This window comes from Oryza brachyantha, chromosome 8, assembly GCF_000231095.2.
Source record: "Oryza brachyantha chromosome 8, ObraRS2, whole genome shotgun sequence".
Classification (NCBI taxonomy): Eukaryota; Viridiplantae; Streptophyta; class Magnoliopsida; order Poales; family Poaceae; genus Oryza; species Oryza brachyantha.
In genome coordinates, this window is record NC_023170.2 from 17035324 (window position 1) to 17057400 (window position 22077).

The 22077-nt window shown below is 40.8% G+C and overlaps 3 protein-coding genes across 4 annotated transcripts; 2 read left to right on the plus strand and 1 right to left on the minus strand.

Moving 5' to 3' along the window:
• Window positions 1-954: 954 nt before the first annotated feature.
• Window positions 955-5293, plus strand: LOC102714037 (chitin elicitor receptor kinase 1). Of its 2 annotated transcripts, XM_015840199.2 has the most exons (11): window positions 957-1711; window positions 2440-2476; window positions 2720-2868; window positions 3277-3476; window positions 3678-3767; window positions 3843-3936; window positions 4019-4170; window positions 4254-4351; window positions 4462-4600; window positions 4689-4787; window positions 4895-5293. In XM_015840199.2, the coding sequence occupies exons 1-11, from the start codon at window positions 1045-1047 to the stop codon at window positions 5057-5059; spliced, it is 1890 nt and encodes a 629-aa protein (XP_015695685.2). In that variant the 5' UTR covers window positions 957-1044; the 3' UTR covers window positions 5060-5293. The 2 variants fall into 2 exon arrangements, with proteins under 2 accessions (XP_040383031.1, XP_015695685.2); XM_040527097.1 differs by having other exon boundaries at window positions 955-1711; window positions 3678-3936.
• A 4677-nt stretch (window positions 5294-9970) lies between these two features.
• On the plus strand, window positions 9971-15033 carry LOC102706312. Its single transcript, XM_006659578.3, has 5 exons — window positions 9971-10074; window positions 12637-13464; window positions 13635-13793; window positions 13971-14235; window positions 14626-15033. Exons 2-5 carry the CDS (start codon window positions 12649-12651, stop codon window positions 14658-14660), a joined length of 1275 nt encoding a protein of 424 aa, XP_006659641.1. The 5' UTR covers window positions 9971-10074; window positions 12637-12648; the 3' UTR covers window positions 14661-15033.
• Window positions 15034-15630: 597 nt separating this feature from the next.
• LOC102714315 (retinoblastoma-related protein 1) lies at window positions 15631-21630 on the minus strand. The gene is made up of 18 exons (XM_040527220.1): window positions 21361-21630; window positions 20517-20621; window positions 20279-20406; window positions 20092-20188; window positions 19945-19991; window positions 19533-19728; window positions 19340-19406; window positions 19058-19240; window positions 18757-18950; window positions 17796-18672; window positions 17566-17704; window positions 17411-17483; window positions 17119-17295; window positions 16874-16993; window positions 16651-16786; window positions 16454-16566; window positions 16207-16322; window positions 15631-16117 (listed from the first exon to the last, which is right to left on the minus strand). Exons 1-18 carry the CDS (start codon window positions 21499-21501, stop codon window positions 15970-15972), a joined length of 3057 nt encoding a protein of 1018 aa, XP_040383154.1. The 5' UTR covers window positions 21502-21630; the 3' UTR covers window positions 15631-15969.
• Window positions 21631-22077: the final 447 nt, after the last annotated feature.

Here is a 22077-nt window from a genome sequence, read left to right on the forward strand (position 1 = left end):
CTTAAAAAAAAAAGTCTGGTGGAACCAAACAGCCTCTGAGCTGGTCTTTCAACCACCCCATAATGGTTTTACCTCTAATCAGATCGACAGACAGTGACAAAGCTCATGACTCACATCACAGGCAATCAGTGATGCAGACAGCCAAAGTGTTCCAGTACTGAACAGAGGACAGAAGACCAGAACTGCGTGCATCATCAACAAGGAAACCAACAACCCAGCATCTACCAGATGCTCTTGCGCTTTCTCTAATCCGGATGCAAATTATCTATCTAACCACAAGTTTAATATTCAAAGGGTAGTGGCTAAGCACGCGATTACATATCCTCTTGTCTTCACTCTGCAAGAACATATTATTCCTGGCTGAATGAGACACCATCCCGTGCTAATTAAGCACTTCAATCATTAACCAGAAACCAATTAAGCAAAGCATCCCGTAAGCAAAATCAGAGAGATCTGGCTCCATCATTTCGTTTTTTCTTCCCCTTATATGCCAAAGATAAATTTTAAAGATTAAGGAGGCCATCTTTGGCTTTTTAATTAAAAACCCAAACGATTTTGATACATGTGTTCTTATCAATCAAGGATAGAAAATAAAGTGCGATAAAAACCCTAAAATTAACTCTAAATTTAGTGCTAAAAATTTAAATTTAGTTTAAAAACGTAAGCTATAAAATTCGTACGCTTCCTTCCTTTGACCACTGCCGCCGCCATTGTTGTGCTCTTCTTCCTCCTCCCACTTCTCCGACGCGACGCCGACTTCCCTACGACCGCACGCGCCACGCGTCGTCTCCCCATTCGCTCCCCTCGCCCGGCCCCGCCCGTCAGCCGGGCGAACCACACGCCGTGCCGCGTGCGCTGTAGGTGGGGCCCACTCGGGGGGGGGGGGGGGGGGGAGCGTGAGTCAAACTCGCGCCGCGTTTTTGGTCGTCGTCGTCTTCTTCCTCCGCCTCCGCCTCGAATGGCTCCACGCTTCCGCCGCCCCGCGACTAGGGTAGTGGGCTAGGGGGGTTTCGTCTCCTCCCACCCCCCCCTCCAAACGACGCGATGGAAGCCGCCGCCGCCGCGGTGGCGCTGCTGCTGCGGCTCCTCGTCCTCGCGGGCGCGGCGTGGGGCGCGGCGACGGCGGCGGGGGACGGGTGCGCCAAGGGGTGCGACCTCGCGCTGGCGTCGTTCTACGTGACGCCGAACGAGAACGTGACCAACATGGCGGAGCTCTTCGGCATCGGGGCAGCGAACTACCGCCTCCTCGCGCCCTACAACCCCAACATCAGCAACCTCGACTTCATCAACCAGGGCGACCGCGTCAACGTCTACTTCACCTGCGGCTGCCAATCGCTCCCGGCCGCGCCGTCCGCCACCTACCTCGCCGGCGCCATCCCCTTCCGCATGTCCCGCGGCCAGACCTACGACAGCGTCGCCGGCAAGTACAACAACCTCACCTCCACGGCGTGGCTGCAGGCCACCAACAGCTACCCGCCCAACAACATCCCCGACACCGCCACCATCAACGTCACCGTCAACTGCTCCTGCGGCGACGCCAGCATCTCGCCGGACTACGGGCTGTTCCTCACCTACCCGCTCAGGGACGGGGAGACGCTCGCCTCCGTCGCGGCGACCTATGGGCTCTCGTCGCAGTTGGACGTGGTCAGGAGGTATAACCCCGGAATGGAGAGCGCCACGGGGAGCGGTCTCCTTTACATACCCGTCAAAGGTGAGATTTTGCAGCTTCCTCTTGTTGCTGCTGCTGCTGCTGTTTCATGTGAATTGTGGAGAACTCCGTTCAATTCTAGCATTTCATTTCGATGCAAATTGAGGAATCCTAGGGATTAGTTACTTTAGGGGACTGAGGGCCTTTTTGCATCTAGAAAAGGAGGCGCTTTCTGCAGGGGGTTATAGAATGGGTGCCTGAAATCGATTTGAATTTACTAGGAAGAACGGGGCAAGTGCATTAGCAGCTATTGTTCAGAGTTATCTTTTGGTTAAGTTTGCAATTGCATGATGAACTGATTGAACTCTGGCGACGACACTTCCTGTACACATATCATCATTTATATGCTCTTATGCTGCACAAATTGCTTGGAATTCCTTGTATTTTGCCTACTCCATGTGGTAGTTTGTAGCTTAACAGAAATTCTACCTGCACGCTAACTCAATAAGTGTGAGGCTGTAAACTATCTTGACTTTACTATTGATTTGGAGAAACAAAATGGACTGGAATTGCTTTGTTTTAGTAAAATGGAACCTAGATTTCCCCCTATGGTTCTAAAAAAAAAGAGATCATCAATGATCCTTCTGCTGATACTCAATTGGCATTGATGAGGCTTAATTCAATTCATTAGATCTCCTTTTTCCCTCTTGACAGAACGGTTAGCATAAGTTATATGTTCTATATGATTGATCTCAACTTGCTGATATGGTTTACTGTGGTTTTTTTTTCAGATCCCAGTGGAAGTTACCGACCTCTGAAATCATCAGGGTAAGTGCTGGTAGATTGTTTTGTAGTCCTATCCACTTGGATTTCGTTGATATGTTACTGTTGTTTTTATTCTCATGCAATTGTGCTGATAAATGTCCTCAATTTGTGCAGTACAGGCAGCCTCTGTCCTTTGCAACCTAGCTATGCTTCCGCATAAAGGTTTTTGTCAAGAAAAAATGGAAGCCATTGGTTCTTGCAAGAGGACCATGATGTTATGCTTAACACTCAACTGTTTCTATCAGGAAAAGGAGCTTCTGCAGGAGCTATAGCAGGAGGTGTTGTAGCTGGTGTTGTTGTACTTGCGCTTGCCATCTTCCTGTATATCATACTCTCTAGGCGGAGAAAGGCAAAACAGGCCACCCTGCTTCCATCATCTGAAGATTCCCAACTTGGTAATGATAAGCTTATGCATATTTGAACTCTATGTCTCTGACCCTTCATCAGATATTCATTTGTATACTAACTTCTTTGTAGGAAAGCATACGCGAGTCCAATTTTACTTGCAAGTTAATTTTTGCCCCTTGTCCATATCAGCAATGGCATAGATTCTTGGCACTATCCTTTTAAGTGATTATTTTGCAGTGTTTTAAATGATTATTTAGTTCATGGGCCCAGAGATGTGGTGGAGTAAGTAGATGTTTTTGGGACCCATGAATTTGTTTTAGGGGACTCCTCCAGATTTTTTCTTCTTGTGTGTCTTATAAGTTTTGGCTTCTTCTCTGAGTAGTTTTTCTCCTTCCTGATGAATAGAATAGAATGGAACTTCCACTGTTTCTAACGCACTACTGTTTTTGTTCCAGCAAGTGCAATATCCATGGATAAAGTTACACCATCAACCACTCAAGCCAATGGCCCTTCACCAGTTGCAGGCATTACTGTTGACAAATCAGTAGAGTTCTCATTTGAAGAACTTTCTAATGCTACACAGGGTTTTAGCATTGGCAATAAAATAGGGCAAGGTGGTTTTGGCGCTGTCTATTATGCTGAACTTAGAGGAGAGGTTAGCTCAAACTTTTCTCAGATGCATCTATGACAAAAGCAGCTTAGTATCTTTCCAACCCATAATCATGCTGGCATCCTCCAAGGCTTGCACATAGACTATCAAATAAACTAAAACTCATGATGGTTCATTCGTTGTGATCATTTGTCACTATTATCTTCTTTACTCTGAAAATGACTCATGTCTCTCTTGTTTCTCCAGAAAGCTGCCATCAAGAAAATGGACATGCAGGCTACTCATGAGTTCCTTGCTGAATTAAAGGTTTTAACACATGTTCATCATCTGAATCTGGTAAGTGATTTTTTAATCATTGGTACCCACCGTGCTCTTTTCTTCCATTCTCAATATTTGGAATATTTCATACAGGTGCGCTTGATTGGTTATTGCATCGAGAGCTCTTTGTTTCTTGTCTATGAATTTATCGAGAATGGCAACTTGAGCCAACATTTACGTGGAACTGGTACTGTGTTGTGTCTTGAATAAGTTGGTTATGCCAATACTGATGCTTCCTGCAAATTAATCTCTCTGTGTGTTTTGTATAGGTTATGAACCTTTGTCTTGGGCTGCCAGGGTCCAAATTGCACTAGATTCAGCAAGAGGTCTTGAATACATTCATGAACATACTGTTCCAGTGTACATACATCGGGACATCAAATCAGCAAACATATTGATAGACAAGAACTACCGGGCAAAGGTTGGAATGAGTCATGATTTTTTTTCATGTGTTCCTTTTCGTTTTTTGCTTATCCTTCATGGAATTATATGTGCACCTTCCAGGTTGCAGATTTTGGTTTAACAAAGCTTACAGAAGTTGGTGGTACATCAATGAACCATGGAACACGTGTTGTTGGTACATTTGGTTACATGCCTCCAGAGTATGCGTCTTAAATTTTTGTTTGCAATTGGATACGGGTGCAAACTGCAGAGCAATTTCATCTGTGAGTCTGTGTTGGAAGCTTATGTGAGTGGAATATGCCGTTTGCAGGTATGCTCGATATGGTGATGTTTCCCCTAAGATTGACGTCTATGCGTTTGGCGTTGTCCTGTATGAACTTATTTCAGCCAAAGAAGCCATAGTCAGATCAACTGAATCTTCTAGTGATTCAAAGGGACTGGTTTATCTGGTGATTTTCCTACTCAACAAACTAATTACTTTCTGCTGTTGTTTTGGTTCTGAAAACTGTCGATTACTTACGCTGCTGAAAACTGTAGTTTGAGGAGGCCCTCAACTCGCCGGATCCAAAGGAAAGCCTTCAGACACTGATTGATCCAAATCTAGGAGAAGATTATCCTATTGATTCCATTCTCAAGGTTAAAACTATGCAACGGCTGAGAACAACGCCATTGCAAATTCTTTTTTCTTCTTCGTGTGGTCAATAAAATACTTCTGGCTAAAAGAACTCCATTGCATTGTGCAGATGACACAACTCGCAAAGGTGTGCACACAGGAAGACCCCAAGCTGAGACCTTCCATGAGATCCGTTGTGGTTGCGTTGATGACTCTCTCATCCACAAGTGAGTTCTGGGACATGAACAACCTCTATGAGAACCAAGGTTTGGTCAACCTCATGTCCGGGAGATAAGAGACTTTGGTGCCGCCTGCCCACTGGCAAAATTGTACATTCGTGCTCATTTGTACTGTAATGATGGCCACTACATTGTTTTTGGCATCTTTGTTTCTTTTTTGTTGTGTTCCTACTTCTTAGAGAACTTAGACACATGTAACTCTGTAAGTCATATGTATGATATTCACTTTTACATTGCAGTGAAAATAAATATATTCACATATAGAGATACCCCAGTTGCCCTGGTTTTAGCAGCCCTTTTGGAATGGATCCACTGAATCTTTATATCCCTATATATCTGCTCTGTTGTCAACGGTAAATCGTGGCTACAAATAAGCAGATATAATTCTGATGGTATGAAGTGTTGAGATGGCCGAGTTAGTAACATAAATGTAGCTTTTTGTTACTTCTTTTTTGGCTGCGTTGCCCAACTGTATTGGGCCAATTGTGGCTGGCTCTGGTTTCCTCCCCTCGCTCGCTTTGCTCAAAAGTAAAACCTTATGCTGCAGCTGCGAATTTTTTATTTATATATTTATTTATTTTCAAAAACATATTTTTATTTTCAACATTAATCAAGTTTTTCTATTTTTAGTATTTTTTATAATTTTTAAAAATAAATATATAATTAAAAAACTCCTGCAGCTGCTAGTTGCTCTAGTTTCCATTTGCTCTTTTTAGTCATGAATTTGACGGTAATATTAAGAGTAAAGTTTATAAAACTATATGTACCACTTCGATCCAATTATCACAAAACTAAAGATTTAAGGATGAGTATAATAAAACAACATATTTAGCATCAAATTTATCATAAAACTACATATTTAAGGTCTCATATCCCAAAAATTATAAATTTAATGGTGAAGTTATCAATGAACTACATATTTAAAGTATAGATATATAGTATAATTTTAAAGTTACACAAGCTGTAATTATATGATATGATGCCTCAAATATAGTGTTGTGAAATTTTTGGTGCTAAATGTTTAGTATTGTGATACACATCCTTACATCGTAGCTCTCCGATAGTTTAATCGAACTACTATGGTTTTGTAAAATTTATTATAATTTTAAATATCATGGAAATGGAAATGTTTTCTCTATATTTTCGGAAATAGGCTTTCTAGGGGTTCGTTTAGTATAGAGGAATTTCAGCCTAATAATAGAAACAGTAACGAAATAGAAATACACTCGCATATTAATTAATCAATACGAATTTTCCAAGAGGCCCTAGTGATGTATTCTTTTTTTTTTCTCTTTAGAAGTTATAGCCTTATAGGATCTTTTCTGTACTTCAATTCTATAAACCAAATGGCACTTATATAAATTAATCCTTAGTAATCCTAATTAGACTCTGTTTGGAACGTAGGATTCTTAAAGAAATTTAACTCCTATTAAATTCTTGCAGATTACAATGGCCCTCGTAACTTCAGGAAAAGGGATAGCGGTTGTCTATCAAAAACACATGAACCTGCTAAGGTTGTGTTTGAAATGTGCTGTATAGAAAATAAAAATTATCTGATTTTTATGATAATTATTTAATAGTATAAATAATAGAATCAAAAAATCTAAAAAAATAATAAATTTCTATAGAAGATCTTTTGTGAAAAGTGCACTGATGAAACATGCTCATAAAAGACACTAAATAAATCTGTAAAAAATCTCAAAAAATATGCAGCCTAAGTGGTGACACGATGTACGAAATCCGACACATGTAATACAAAGAAGACTATCTTTCTACTCCGTCCGTTTTATAATATAAGACTTTCTAGCATAATTCATATGGATGCTAATGAATCTAGACATATATATATATATAAATTGTATGCGTTATTCATCAATAAATGAATTTAGGTAAGACTAAAAAGTGTTACGATATGAAACGGAGGTAGTAGCTCGGTACGTATAGTACGTCACACAAGAAGCATGTGTAGGAGTGGGAATGGGCTAAGACCCATGGGTTCTTTTATAACCCTATTTAATTTTTTTTAAAAAAATAGCTCAAAACTCTATATAATTTTATTTTTAACCCGTTTTAAACTCAATATTTAAATTTTATAGGAAAAATGATTGGGCTATTACCACCCCTAACCATATGCTGACACATGTAGTGCAAGCTGTACCTGTTGATGTGCCGTATATTGGTCTACACAAGATGACAAGAAGCACATAGATTGGATGCTAACTCTGCCATCATTCGTGTCATTTCACGCCTTCACCTTTGACAATTTGGTTGCAAAGACTAGATTTTTGTGTGGATCAGATAAATGTAGCCGCGGTTTTTGCAGGATGTGGGGGACAACCTTTTGCGATTTGCGAGTCGTTTGGTTCTTCCTGCGTGCATCAGATGTCGAGTGGTCCTGGAGATGGACAGAGCAATCTGAAGATACTATTACTCCCTCCCCGGTTTTTTATTTAACGCCGTTAATTTTTAAATCTATAATATTTATAATTTTATTAAAATATACTAAACTATAGATCGTGCTTAAAGTTAGTAATAAATTAAATTATAACAAAATAATTAATAATTATATATGTTTTTAATAAGATGAATGGTCAAATGTATACCTAAAAGTCAACGGCGTTAGATAAAAAATACGGAGAGAGTGCTAAATAAAGCTCACATTAAAAATTGTAAACTTATGCCACTTTGAAACAAAAGATAATGAAATATTTTTATATGTGAATTATACATTTTTCTAAATGGTTATATATTTGAAATAGGTGATTTGACACTATTGAAAATTAATCCTGGAATTATCCTTTTCAAAATTATCTCTCTCATCCAATACTTTTTTTTCATGGTTTATCCAAACAATCATCCATGTATTCATATATATTTTTTGCTATTTCTATGTTCTAAAGAGGATCATACAATCACCATTCCTGGTTGCAAAACTGGTATCATAATTATCATTTCCATATTCCATTTTTTCCCATTGCACCCTTACAGTTCTTCCAAGCGCAAACTAGATGAACGCATGTACAAAATCCACTCGCGCACACAAACCACATGATATATAGTTGGATATATATGTCATAACACATGTCCAAATAATAAAAAATTAAATGCCTAGTCGATCCTATAGCAGGTTCCACAAGAAAATAGCATAACCAAGTAACCAACTAATTAAGCTTACTGGCTAATTTTATTACATGCATACCATATGGAAGAGAAAAAACACATAATTAGTACTCCAACTTTTATGCCATATTAATATGGTCATGATTAATTGTTGGACAGTTAGAGTGAACAATTCGGACTAAAAAAAGTGTTTATCACCGGCAAGATCTAAATGCACCCAATAAATAGACCACAAATAAATCAACAACATGGCAATATCCCATAATTAAGAACTCATTTGGCACAGCTTCAGCTCTACCAAACGGTACAGATTCTACTTTTTTTTGAGCGAAACTGTCCCTAAAAAAATGAACTACATGGGTAGAGCTGGGTTTTTGCTGCTCCACAGCTCCACTCCACGCCAAAAGACCTACTACCCTTTATTATTTTATTATAATTACTCGAATTTACTACTCATGTAGGACTATATATTATTACTAACCATTTATATTATACGTTAATTGTCATATAGGATTTTGTAACCATATGGTTGTTCAAATTTAAAAATAATCGGTATTTAATTATATGAAAAAGAAATATAATTAAATTATAGCTTAATCATAACTCCATATGATCCACAAGGATATTATTATCAAGATACTCCGTACCCTTTCTTCTGGAGTAGACCAAGGTAGCCAAATAGTTTTGATCTGTTCTTCAGCTCCCACAGAAGTAACTCTCACTGAAGTTGGAGTTTGGAGCTAGGATCTAGAGTTCAGAGCTCTACCAAACAGGCCCTAATTCTGCCATGTCACTTATCTTTCTTGCACGGCAGTCAAATTAGCGTGGCAAATTAAGACGTGTTCCAACGCCACACACCCATGCTGTGTGGTGTGACAAGCGCGCGTGTATATATATATATATATATATATATATATATATATATATATATATATATATATATATATATATATATATATATATATATATATATCAGTCCATCGTTTACACAAAATATAGTCTTGTACAATTAAATGTTGCAATGCATGCACGCTATTTGTGTGTAAGTGTCAACTTTATCTTATTTACACATTGCTCCTAACGTTTCAGCCCCAAAACCCTACAAACAGGCCTATATTTGATAATTTTTAAATTTTGATTATAGGGTGGTATACCTCCTAATAACACTCCTTAGGACCTAAGTAAATCTGTTATGACAAGAGACGTAGGACTCACAATGTAAGAACGGATAAAGGCTGGAACAGGTTCAACCATTTCCATTTTTATTTTTTTTAAAAAAAAAGCAAGTCAAGCGTGAGAGCCAGTTTGATTGGAATAGCATCCTATTATGCAATGACCAAAATTTGGAAAATTATCATATGTTTGGTTTGTTCAGGACTTTGGTTGCGTTTTATTAACCATGGAGGAGAAAAATATACAATATTTTTAATTTGAATGCCTCATGAAGAGCCATGGTTATCAATTATAGAGGAGAAAAAGAATCCTGAGCAAAAAAATGTTTGTCAACAGAAAAAAAGATATAAATTTAAATTTTAAAATCTAAATTTAAAGTTGATTTTAGAATATCTTTATGGTAACTTATTTTCCGTTCTTTTCTTTTAAATCACTATAAGATGTATATAAAAGTTCTAACAAAAATAATTTGAACAAAACAATAAGCCGGCAACAAAACAAAAAACAAAAAGTTACCCATTCTAGAAGGCAGTGGGCACGCGTGAGCATGAGGCCACGCCGCCGCCGTCGTCTTCCTCCATACACATAACCACTCCGGCCGCGTCCTGGCAACTACGCAAGCACTGGCGTAATCGCCGCCCACGTGGCGGCCACGGCGGGCCCCGCCCCTCCCCCTCCCTCCCTTATAAGCTCGGCCCTCCTCGCCGCCCGCCGCCGGCTCGCTCATCCATCCATCGTCGTCTGCTCTGCTGCTTCGTCACCTCTCGATCGATCGGTGGTATGTCCGTCGCCTCCTCTCTCTCTCTCTATCTCTCTCTCTCTCTCTCTCTCTCGATATCTTTCTTGGCTGTTCGATTCCGCCTCCATCGTCTTCTTTCTCTGCCTCTCGGATATATCCATGAATCAACCCGTCCTCTTACCCTGTCTCATGCGTCGTTTTGACTGATTAGATGTGTGATTGCCTGTTCTTGAGTGTTGTGATGCCGATAATTAAAAACCGATTCTTGGATTGGATGTATCCCAGTTCATATTCATATGTATGTTTGTCTGTCCTCTCACTCACGGCTCACTCACAGGGATGATTGTTTGGGGTTTATACCAGAGAAATCCAAACTGCATATTTACAAATAAAAAATAATTTGTTAATACAAGTTTTATATATATGTTTTTAATGATATAAAAGTAAAGCCTGAAAAATAAACTAAGATTGAAAAATTAAAATCAACTTTAAATTTAAGGTTAAAAATTTTAAATTTTGACTTATAAATATAGACACACGTGAAAAGACGAGGGTGATAATTTTTTCGTTCTATCTTTCTCGGCTTTCTTGGATGCCTCGATCTTTTTAGTTGAGGTGTCCTTCTTGTTCTTAACCATGTTATAGTATGTCTTAGTCTCAATGGGGTTTTATAGGCAATAAATAGGGTGTTATATAGACATTTTTGATGATGTGACAACGTATTAATAAAAAGATAGATGAAATGAGTTTTGTGGAGATGAAACCATGTATGAACAGTTAACTCGACAGCTTGTGTCTTACATATAACCTAGAAAACAACAATAGATAAAACTATGCATTGAGATATGAGTGTTTTATCTTAGTTTTTTAAACATTTTTAGATGACATGTCACTCTTGGTAATCGTGTCCATAACACTTATATTGAGAATGATCTTAACCATGTTGTAGCATCCAAGATAGGATCTCTCTTTGAGAGTATGGCCGAGTTCGTTAGCGAGAGGAATAAGTTAACTTACCCAGCGCGGAAAACGTAGCAATAGATTAGTACATGATTAATTAATTATTAATTATTAAAAAATATAAAATATACTAATATGATTTTTTAAAGCAACTTTTCTATAAAAAAGATTTGCAAAAAAAATATACCATTTAATAGTTCGGGAAGCGTGCGCGTGGAAAACGAGAGAGATAAGATATCTTATCCGGCCTGCGGAACGCGGCCTATATTAATGTACTAGTACTACTCTGGAGTACACTATTTTCTTGAAAAAGAAAATGATGCTCTACAGTTTGAAGGGTAAAAACAATTGACAAGTGGCCTGTGAAAATGACCTTGGGGAATCATCACGGCACCGGTGCCAAAAATTCTGTCTGTGTTGTGGAAGTAACTGAATTTATTGAATTAGTACTAAATTGGTCTAGTCTTGCCGTTGTGGATGCTGGGTTGCACTGGAATTTCCTAGTAAAGGTTCTTGTTTTATACTATTATAACTCCACCTGTGATAAGTTCTTTGACGACCAGCTCTAGGGAAGACCAAATAATTTTCATACGTTTCATACAGCTATGGAAGACAATTAGTTTATTGGTTGCAGAAATCCAGCATTGATCTACTCTTCAATTCCTCATTTGCTCTTAGATATATGCAATATGCAATGTTCTTTCGGACAGCATGTAGCATCTTGCTATGTTTGTAGCTACGGCTGTAGGATGATGAGGTCTTTAATGGCTTATGGGCCTATACAACGTCGGACACAGGCTCTGACGGGCGATTGCCCTATTCATGATCCTCATTCGACTGGTATTGAACCCCAATCATATAATTGAATCAATCTGGAAAGTGCCAGATCAGAACTGTCCCTACTCTTCTTCAAGAGAGGCTAAATATAGTCTCTGGAAACATGGTCACGTCTTGTATTTGTATATTTAATCCAAGGTTCTAAAAACTGGCAGAAACTGCCCGGGGACCGGTTAGAGGCCCGTTACTGTCTACTATATTCGTCTCAAAATATAAGCATGTCTAGGTGTTTAGCATATATTAAGGAGGTGTTAAAAAGATTTGTTTTTAGCCACTTCAGTGGTTAATTTTTGAATTGATTAGATTCCCTTTATAAGTATCTAATTGGCTCTAGAATGATTGAAATTATAGAAAGCAATGCAGAAATGTCTATATCGTGGTACAAAATTTTAATCCAAAAATTCTTCTATTTGGGGTCGGAGAGAGTAGAAGGCTATGAATTTAAAGTCAAATTCCAAATTAAGAACTTCTCTGGTTGTTAACTGCCCGTACTGGTTAAATTATCAAATTTTGAACTTGGAATTTTGTCTGATATCTTGATTTCACTGGGTTCTATAGAAAGCAGTATCTGGAAACCTGATCTAGACAGAGGGCCACAAAGAAAGTACAATAGATGTATAAAGTGGTCCTATCAAGTAACATCAGCACAAGATGTTTGTGATCCAAAGTTGCTAGATGGTTCAATTAATAGTATCTCCCACTTGTTAATTTCTGCATGGACTAGTCCATATCATATTGAATAGTTCTTCTAGTTATCTTGTAGTAGTTTCCTAACTCATATATTTTATATACCAAATTTTGTAGCTTGCAGGCACTATGAGAATGATGATCTTCTTTGTGTTGCTCATTGCACTCCTCTCTGCTATTGCTCCCCTTCCCTTGGAAGCTCTCAATGTAAGAGGCCACCTACTGAAATCCAAGACGTTTCTGTCTCCACCGTTCTTCCTGCGCCCTGGATCAGTCTCAAACAAGTTCTACTATGACGTCCCGTTCCCTAGAGGCCACCTTGCTTTCAAGAGCTTCGATGCTGAAGTCGTCGACGAGAATGGCGCCCCTGTCCCGCTCCATGAGACTTACCTGCATCACTGGGTCGTGGAGCCATACTATGCTCTGAAGAAAGGCGGTGGCGCCGATGCGCAAGGGCTACCGAAGAGGATCATTGCGAGGAACTCCGGCGTGTGCAAGAACACATTAGGCCAGTACTATGGCCTTGGCTCCGAGACTCGCCACACCGCCACATGGGTGCCTGATCCTTACGGCATCGAGATTGGTAATACGGAGACGGCCCCCGAAGGGTATGAGGAGAGATGGATGATCAATGTGCACGCCATCGACACGAGGGGTGCGGTCGACAAGCTAGGATGCACCGAGTGCAAGTGCGATCTCTACAACACGACGATCGATGAGTATGGGCGCAGACTCCCTGAGGGCTATGTTGGTGGTTTGTATTGCTGCTATGATGAGACGCAGTGCAAGGTTAGGGAGGGTTTCAATGGCGAGCTGCGGAAGCTGTTCTTGCGGTACACTGTGAGGTGGCTCGACTGGAGTGATGCCATTGTGCCGGTCAAGATTTACATATTTGATGTTACTGACACTTCTCCGCCTGATGAAAGATCCGGAACTGCCTGCAGGGTAAGAAAATAAATCAGGTGGGGGGGGGGGGGGGGGGGGTGGGGGGGAGTCCTGAAAACAGTACTGTTTCAAATATTGAGAGCTTCTCTTCTTGATTGAAATTTGCATTTTCAAGCATTCGGTGATCAGTAGACTAGTTGCTTTGTTATTTAACATGTTGTTTCCTACAGGTTGAGTATCAAGTTGAAGAATGCAGTTCAGAAAACCGGGCCAAGAACGAATGCATCGATGTTAAGGTAACCAAAGAAGTACTACCCCGTGGAGGCGATATCGTGTTTGGTACCGCGCACCAGCATTCAGGTGGACTTGGTGCTTCTTTACACGGTCAGGTAATGGATAAGCATAAATGTCTTGTCTATCTGCTTATGCATCCCTCTACGTTTTTTTCATATGATCCCAACTTGTTGTGATTCTAATGTCTGAAGGATAGATTGACATGATGCATGCATGTTCTTGCGAAATGGAGTCTAAACTTAACTGGTATGGCACACTCTAACTTGTTGCAGGATGGACGTCTGCTTTGTGCATCGATTCCAACCTATGGCAACGGGGAAGAGGCCGGCAACGAGGAGAACTACATCGTCGGCATGTCGACATGCTACCCGAAGCCTGGATCCGTCAAGGTCAGCGATGGCGAGGTGCTGACGGTCGTCTCCAACTACAGCAGTGACCGCCAGCACACCGGCGTCATGGGCCTGCTCTACATCCTTGTTGCAGAGAATGAACAGCCAGCTCCCAAGCCAGCTCTGTGCTTCAGTTTCCCAGTTCCATGTGAGTTTGTAGTTGAAATTTTTTTATTTTTTAAACCTTTTTAAAAAATAATTTTATTGTTGAACCTCCGGGGAAAATATTTCTACCCCGTAAACCTTTTGGCTACGCCATCAATATTGGCGTGGGCAAAAGGCTTGCCACGCCATGCCATGCCGATTAGGCTGCGTGACAGCGTTATCTTGTCTCGTCACAATACTGGTCTAGCTAAAAGGTTCAGTTTTGGAAAAAATTTGCCCCAAGGTTTAGTAATAAAATTATTTTTTTAAAAGGTTTATTTAATAAAAAAATTTGCTGGTAGTTTGTACCCTACTCTTGCAATCCAGATAATGTCAAACTCGAAACCTGCATGCCATCTTATCACATCCTTGGTTCTTTGCTTTGCATTTGTAGGGTGCTTACCGACATGGCTGACGAGCAACTTGTGAAGGTTGAAGTGAGATCTGAAGAAGTAGATGATTAGGTGGTAATTAATAAGTTGCCCGGTTTTTTGTTGTTGTTGTTTATCTATGGCAGCTCAGAGAGTTGTAGTTTGTTGTGCCATTTTGATGAATCAACAGTAGTCTCTGATGATCTGTGGCACACTGGCACTAGTATATCAATCTGGGTTGTATACAACAGCACTGGCACAGTGGCACACATCTTTCTCCACCTACCAGATGTACAATCTCTTGTACTGTTATATGCTGGTGTATATATGTATATAGTTTTCAGATAATAATGGAATAAATAGTTATATAATGGCTTATATATGTATTGTACAGGACCTAGTACTGGAGATCTTGCAGTACTGATATGCAAGAGCCTTTTTTTAAAAAAAAAATGACAGACAACTGTTGACATTTGGTTTGCATCTGATTAATTGCACACAAAGCCACCAAACTCATATTAGTATGATTCTGTCTCTTTCATAATACGTGTCCTTTTTTTAACCATTTAGATAGATATCATAGTACGTGTTCGAACCATTTCTTGTCCTAGATTTCTTGACATTCTCGTGTGCCAGACAGTGACAGATTATGACCAGAACATGCATGGAGAGTGACAAGGTTGATTTGTGCGTGAATCTGCCCCGGATAATATCCAGAAAATATATTAATTGTGTCAATTAACTGCTGACGGAATAAACAAGTTTCCAAATGGCATCAACATGCAGCATCTGTGTTCTTGCAAGACAAGGCAATGAAAAAGTACAAGGACGAATTATTAACACTGCTGCATAATTTTCCTGCCGTTTTGGCTCAGCAAACAGCCACCGAATAATAGCTGTACAATGTGAACAATCTGTCACAGTTTTATCCCACGAAAAATCATATCTTGCTCCAATGTGCAGATAGAATACTGCAAAGATGCTGACAGGTAACAATAGAGCAACGCACAATGACAGAATAACTGAAAGAAAACAGCAAGAAGGATCCACAACTAAGCCGGCATGACAGAGACATATTTCATTTACAAAAGCCGTTAACTTATTAGTACATTACATGACTGTAGTATCAACTCTTCCAAACGAAAAGCTCAAAAAAGACTAGTGAGGCTGGTTAAGGGGGAGATCACAGGGCATCTCTTTTATGTGACAGAAGGTAGAGCTGCTCACTGAGGAATTCCCCATGTCAGGAAACATAACTAGTGAAAATTGGGACTTCTGAATACTCCATCTAATATTAGATCAGCTGAAACCTATCAGATTAGCATTTCTATCACTAGGCTGTATTGGACAGGTGATGTTTACTCAAACTAGCAGTCTGGCTGCTCCAATTTCACTGGTGTCTTTGTGGCAATATCTGCTGTTGCTGCTGATGCACCATTTTGATCGCTGAGACTTCTGGCAACAACCAGATCACTGACAACATCAAAGTTTAGTCTGCCGCTGACTTTCTTCCCACTGCATAATTGAGAGCAGTTTTGAGATAAATTTTCCTCATTGGTGAAATAAGAAAAAAAAAGACATTTTTAACTCCTTTCTAGTTTTACCTGTTTAGGCGGTTGTTTATAACCTTAAGGTCCTTAGAGGGGCTCTGAAATGCATGTGTACTCTCCCCTACACAGGCATAATAGCTCTTGGAGCTTGGGGACAGCAAAGTATCCATCTGAAATATTTGAGTTATAACATTGTCACAACATTGATCAAGGACTAAAATTACAAGTAAAACTCAGGTGGTCAGTATAAATGGAACACACGAACTTCACAAGAGAGATCTGTTTATTTCTGGAGATATACCTTTGATGAGCGCAGTGGTGAAACATATACATTATGAGCAGCAGAAACTTTCTTGGGAGACATGTCAGGAAGGTTTGGAAACCGAGCTAACCGAGGAGATTCTGGATATGGACCTGCTAATATGACAAGCACTTTCAGAAAAGCCTCTAAATTTTAACAGTATAATGATCACACTTATTTGGAGTGCATTAGCATACCATCAGCAGCAGATTTTTCCTCATTCTTCTTGTTTGGACTAGCACCAGAACCTAGTTCCACCAGCAAAGGTTTCACAGTAGGAATAAATACTTCGTTATAGAAAGTGATAATGTCAACATGCTCCTCTCCTGTTTTCTGATATCATAAGAGTAAGCGCTCTTTCAGAATGATTGCCATTTACAACAAAAAAATCGTGAAACGGTGAAAACAAAGTGGAGTTACCCCATTGCGGCTTCGTGATGCCCAGTGAACATAAACACTACGGAAAACCTGTGGCTTGCATTGAGATTGTTTTCTGTAGCCAAAAATAATTTCCTTGAATGTCAGTGCCAGTTGAGATATCTGCACACATGGAGCAATAAACAAACTGTCAGTGCTAACTGAGATATCTGGAAAACCAATGGAAAAATATATTAGCAATCAAGGGGTATCTTTATCTGTTATAAGTGGACTTATTCTAAACAGACCTTAGCAACTCCATATATGCTGCACAATATAATCTGATCAATGTGCCGATTGAAAAAGAGAGCAGTTTGTTGGCTAATGATTTGTTGTACAAGGGAGTACACTCGCTCCAAGACTTGCTGAGAAAGTTGCAGTCTTTCACAAAGACCTCTGATTCTAATAGCTGCAAGCTTTGCTATCTGCAGAGGACAAAAACATGCAGTGTCATCAGCAAGCATTTTAGTGCATATTAAGGCTAAGACACATCAAGGTCAGACTTATTTTTTTTGAATGAAAAGTTATTCAGACACACACCTTGCTCAAAAATACACCTATTCCTGTCTCAGCACATAATTCTCCCCCAGCTGCAGGATTCGGCCTTGTTGGACTGAAACCAAGAATTTGCAAAATAAATAAATAATTGAGCATCCGGATGATCTGAATTGGAGGAAGCAGGAAGGGTTATCAACCTTGCAAATGCTGATTGGAGAGGAGGTAGTAACTTCGATTTGAGGGTATCCTTGACTGGTGATCTAAATGAATTGTTGTCCACCAGTACATTCCTCCTTTCCGTGCATGCTCTTTTGGGAGATCTGATTTCATCCTTATCTACAAGAAATACCATTAAAACATTCTTTCATATATTTTAAAGTTAAAGGTCAATGAAACATGAGGTCGCATACATATGTTAGTGGGCTACCTGGTGAATGTTCTTGCTTTTGAAAGGGAAGAGGTGGCAGTCCCCCGAGTGAAATATTATGATGCGCCGCAATGGCATCAAGTGATGGCATTGGTTCAGCCAATAAACCTAGCCTGTTTATTTCTGCAGATAGCGCTGGCCTGGCAACAATCAAAGAATTGTACATTGATGAGCCTTTCTCCCATGCCATGCTTTCCAGAAGACGTTCCTCAAGTGAATTCAAATGACGCTTCAACTCTCGTGGAAGTGTATCCTCATGCCTAACAAAACTCTCTATGACTTTGCTCAAGTCAAAAGCTGTTATGCCAGTTTTCTCTAACACGGCTGGGAACATCATTGTGACTGTCTTGTGAGTGGCCAGCACTAACTCAGCAGAACAAGCAATCATACACCGATGGAATCGCTCATTAGACAGAAGCGATGTAAGATTGTTCCCACTCAAGATCTGCGACTCTGCTCTGCACATTGATTCCAGAACTCTGTAGTAAAGCTTAAGGGCTTCCATTTTTCTTTGCTCTGTCCAGATAGCATCAATCCTGTTTGTGCTTCGCAGACTGGTACATATACGCTCACCAAAAGAACTGCTTGTGAATATGGCTCCAAGTATAATACCAGCTCTGTGTGTAATGTCATCTGTTACATCCTTATCACAAGCCGAGAAGAAGCGCAGTAACTCCCCAGAAGGCTTAGAAGGAAGGGGAGAGATTGTACTCCGAAGCCACTTGGCTGTTGTCATGGCTGTGCTCACTGGAGTGATAGGAGCCATTTTTAAGCTGCAGTATCCATTTCCATTAGGTGACGCACAAAACCGTGGAGGAGACATCGGACTTGGACTTGTTATTGATTTTGCAGGTGAGGCCATGACATCATACTTCCTCTGCAATGCCCAAAGGTAAAGTTAAGACATAAGCTTAGGGATTTTAAGTTAAAAATGAACATGTATAGGATTAGGACTACTTACCTTTGTGCCTGGCAAGTTAATGGCACCTCCTGAAAGACTTCCACTGCCAAGCAAGCTATCCTCATCATTAGCGAACATGCGCTCATCTAGCTCTCCTTTAGTGTTAATTGCATTTTCATATTCCTTTTCCAGGATTAGCAAACTTGATTTCAGTGAGGCTTCTCCAAGCAAATCCTTAAAATATGTCAAGCCCTCTGCATCAAACAATAAAGAAGGAAAGAAGCTAAGATGGGTGGCAACAAGTTCAACAAATACAAACCTTGACTATGAAACTAATTATGTTTTCAAGTCAGATTCACACCTGGATCAATGAAAGACAAACTATCCTGTTGACATTCCGAAGCAACCGGGCATGGTTTCTTCTTCAGAATATCCACTATGAGAGTATTTGTCCTTTCCATTGCTTTACTCAATTCATCTTCTGATGTATGATACTTTTCACAAAGAGAAGCAATAAGATCTACTCCCTTATCTGACTTCTTAGCTGATTCAGATCAAGAAATACTATCCATCAGTCACAAACCAACAGGTGACCATAGAGAGTAAACAGTGTATTGTAAAAATAAGAATTAGTCATCATTACCAAAACTAGATGACTCCTTGATATTGAAATTCCTTAGACGCACGGGAACATGAACAATAAGTAAGGCCTGCAGGTGTATGGAATCAAAAGCATTCATTGGTTACATGTTGACTACCATTATGCACCAAGCCATCAATTATTGTTGCATGAAAAAGAAGCTACTTGTGGAATTGGTCATGGCAGAAATCCTCACCAACACAGAAACTAGTCCATTCGTGGATGTAACAAGATCCTTAAATCGGCTGAATGTTTGGATTCTTAACACCAAGAAAAGTAACCATCCAAAGCGATAATAGTCAGAGGCTTGTTGTGCATTTGGCTCTGCAGAATTTTCTGCTGGTTTGGCATCATTTAACAGGAAGAGCTCCTGGTAGGCACGCTTGTAATACCTGAACCAAACAAACATTAATTTCTTCAACACACTAGTCATACTGGTCACAGAAAAATGCTAATGACAAGCAAATCCAGAACAGGGACAAGCACAACAGGAAATGAGCAAAGGTACATAAACATAATTGCTATGAAGACAGTTTAGGTTACAAGCAGCCACAGGCGAAACAATAATACAGGCAAAAGACAGATGCAACATAAAAATTCAGACTTACCTGCTTAGCAAGCTTAAATGGACAACATTTGCTTGCAGTTCCTTCAACTGCGCATAAAAGAAAGCAATGCGTTAGTCGGTAACAGGATAAACACCAAGCACGTGAGCTTTGAAACAGGGAAGAGTAGTACAAAATTTGCACAAGTACCTCAAGCCTTTTCTCCCAATCTGAACCATAGAGGCCAGCAAGAACACTCCCAACCTTTATGCAGAACTGCGGCATCTCCTTGAAGAAATCAACAATGCTGCAAAGCAACAGTAGGGTCAATAATCAAAATTGGCGCAATTGACAACTTAACTGCTGCTCAGCAAACAGAAAACATGCATATCCTTACTTCAGCCTAAATGCCCTCAATATCTGGCACAGTGTGATGCCACCATCTTCCTTCCCTCTCCCTGCTTTGCCAAGCCTTGACACGCAGTAAAGAACAAAAGCAGACCAGAATCTCTCGATCTCCTCAGGCTACATTAACACCATGGTTTGCAGAAACACATACATTAGCTCTAACAAGCCCCTGTTGCAGAACGGAAGCATGCAGGTTATAAGTTACAGATGAGGAATTTGCAACTGACCGATCCACTGCCCAAGGACGACATGCTGGACAGGAGGACGCTCTTGCTCTCCTTGAACAGCTGCATCGCCTGCCTCGTCGTGCTCTCGTCAAGCCCCAGCTTGCTCTGCTCGTCAATAATCAGAAATCGCACAAAAGTTCAGACTAAAATAATTGACAATACAAAAGAGAAGAGACGAATTGAACACCAATTGCATCCATATTGCTTCTTACAGGTACCAAAACATCACTCAAATCAAATCAAAGGGAAAGTTAGACAGTAAAACCCAAATTGCTAAGGCAGGAAAAGTAAAGCACACCATAAAAAAGATCATTCTTTTATGGGATTGGGTAAAGTAGCCACAGATCACAAAACTTACCCCCATAAGAGCATTTAAATACAGAGATGGGAAGAACTCATCAAGAAGATACAATCAACAGGTGTTTTTCCATCAGCGATTTTAAAGGGGTGGGAGCATAAGGCAGAGTACAGTAAAAATAAATCCAGTCTACTTCCTCAAAAAGACCAAACAAGAGCATGAAATGTTCGTGCAACCAAAAAATGTTGAGATTACCCAAATCAGTGGCACCAAAAAATAGAATCCCAAAAACAAGATCACAACTAAAAAAGTTCACAGATTTCTCTCCAAAATAAAAACCACAGCCCTTAAGTGAGCACCAAATCCAACCAAAAAGATTGGAGAAAACTCCGATTAAACACAAAATCTGCTGGAAAACAGTGTACCACCCATCATCCTTGACTTGGAAAAATTCGTTTAAAATCTAGAAAGATCGCCAGTGAACCCAAAAAAAAAAAAGCAGAAGAGACCGTACGGAAAAGAAAACCACACAAAGGCGGGCTGTACCTTGCACAGATCAGCGAACCGCTCCCCCATGGAGGACGCGCCACCGCCGCCGCCGGCGTCCACCTTCCCGGAAGCCGCAGCACCGGAGCCCGCATCCGTCACCTCCGACCCCGAGCTCGCTGGCGGCGGGATACCCTCCATGCCGTCAAGAACACCACCAGCCAAACTCCCCCAAACCCAAACCCAACAGCAGAAAGCTCTCCGGCGAGTAGGAGGCGCGGAGCCCTGCCGGTGCCGCTCGCTAGGGTTGCGCTGCGCCTGCGTTGGGTGGCGGAGATGGAACGGGAGCGAAGCCGGGGGGGGGGGTGGGGCGGAGCGACGGTCGTTTCGTTGGAATGCGCGCCAAAAAAAAACTCCTAATTGCGGGCGGCGCGCGCGCGCGGGACAATTTTTTATACATATATCTCGCGGGAGAGAGGCTTGCGCGGCAAAAAAATAAAAAAAAAAACCGACCCGCTCCGTCTCACTGCGCGGTGGGGCCAGACCGTGCCGCGCGGGGATTGGTTGGTTTTGGCGGGAGAGGTGTGGAGATGGCGGGAGATTTGGGTGGGCAAAAGAGAAGAGGCGGGGCCCAGGTGCAGCCAAGGGTGGGGCCCGCTCCGCAGGGAGGGCGGCGTGGCTTGTCGGGATCCGTAGCCACGTGCGACTTTGCCGGGTGTCCCGCAGGGGTAGATGCGTCCAAGTAAAAAAAAGGAATTGCTACAGTAGCGTGCTGCG

Bases quoted from the DNA above. Each gene is read 5' to 3' on its own strand.
- LOC102714315 (XM_040527220.1), bottom strand. From the start codon at position 21,501: ATGGAGGGTATCCCGCCGCCAGCGAGCTCGGGGTCGGAGGTGACGGAT. The intron at 20,407-20,516 runs GTCAGTTGCAAA...GTGTTAATGTAG, and splicing joins CGTCCTTGGGCAGTGGATCG to CCTGAGGAGATCGAGAGATT. The intron at 16,323-16,453 runs GTATATCTCCAG...CAAATATTTCAG, and splicing joins CACCACTGCGCTCATCAAAG to ATGGATACTTTGCTGTCCCC.
- LOC102706312 (XM_006659578.3), top strand. From the start codon at position 12,649: ATGAGAATGATGATCTTCTTTGTGTTGCTCATTGCACTCCTCTCTGCT. The intron at 13,794-13,970 runs GTAATGGATAAG...AACTTGTTGCAG, and splicing joins GTGCTTCTTTACACGGTCAG to GATGGACGTCTGCTTTGTGC. The intron at 14,236-14,625 runs GTGAGTTTGTAG...TTGCATTTGTAG, and splicing joins CTTCAGTTTCCCAGTTCCAT to GGTGCTTACCGACATGGCTG.
- LOC102714037 (XM_040527097.1), top strand. From the start codon at position 1,045: ATGGAAGCCGCCGCCGCCGCGGTGGCGCTGCTGCTGCGGCTCCTCGTC. The intron at 2,869-3,276 runs GTAATGATAAGC...TTTTTGTTCCAG, and splicing joins ATCTGAAGATTCCCAACTTG to CAAGTGCAATATCCATGGAT. The intron at 4,171-4,253 runs GTTGGAATGAGT...TGCACCTTCCAG, and splicing joins ACAAGAACTACCGGGCAAAG to GTTGCAGATTTTGGTTTAAC.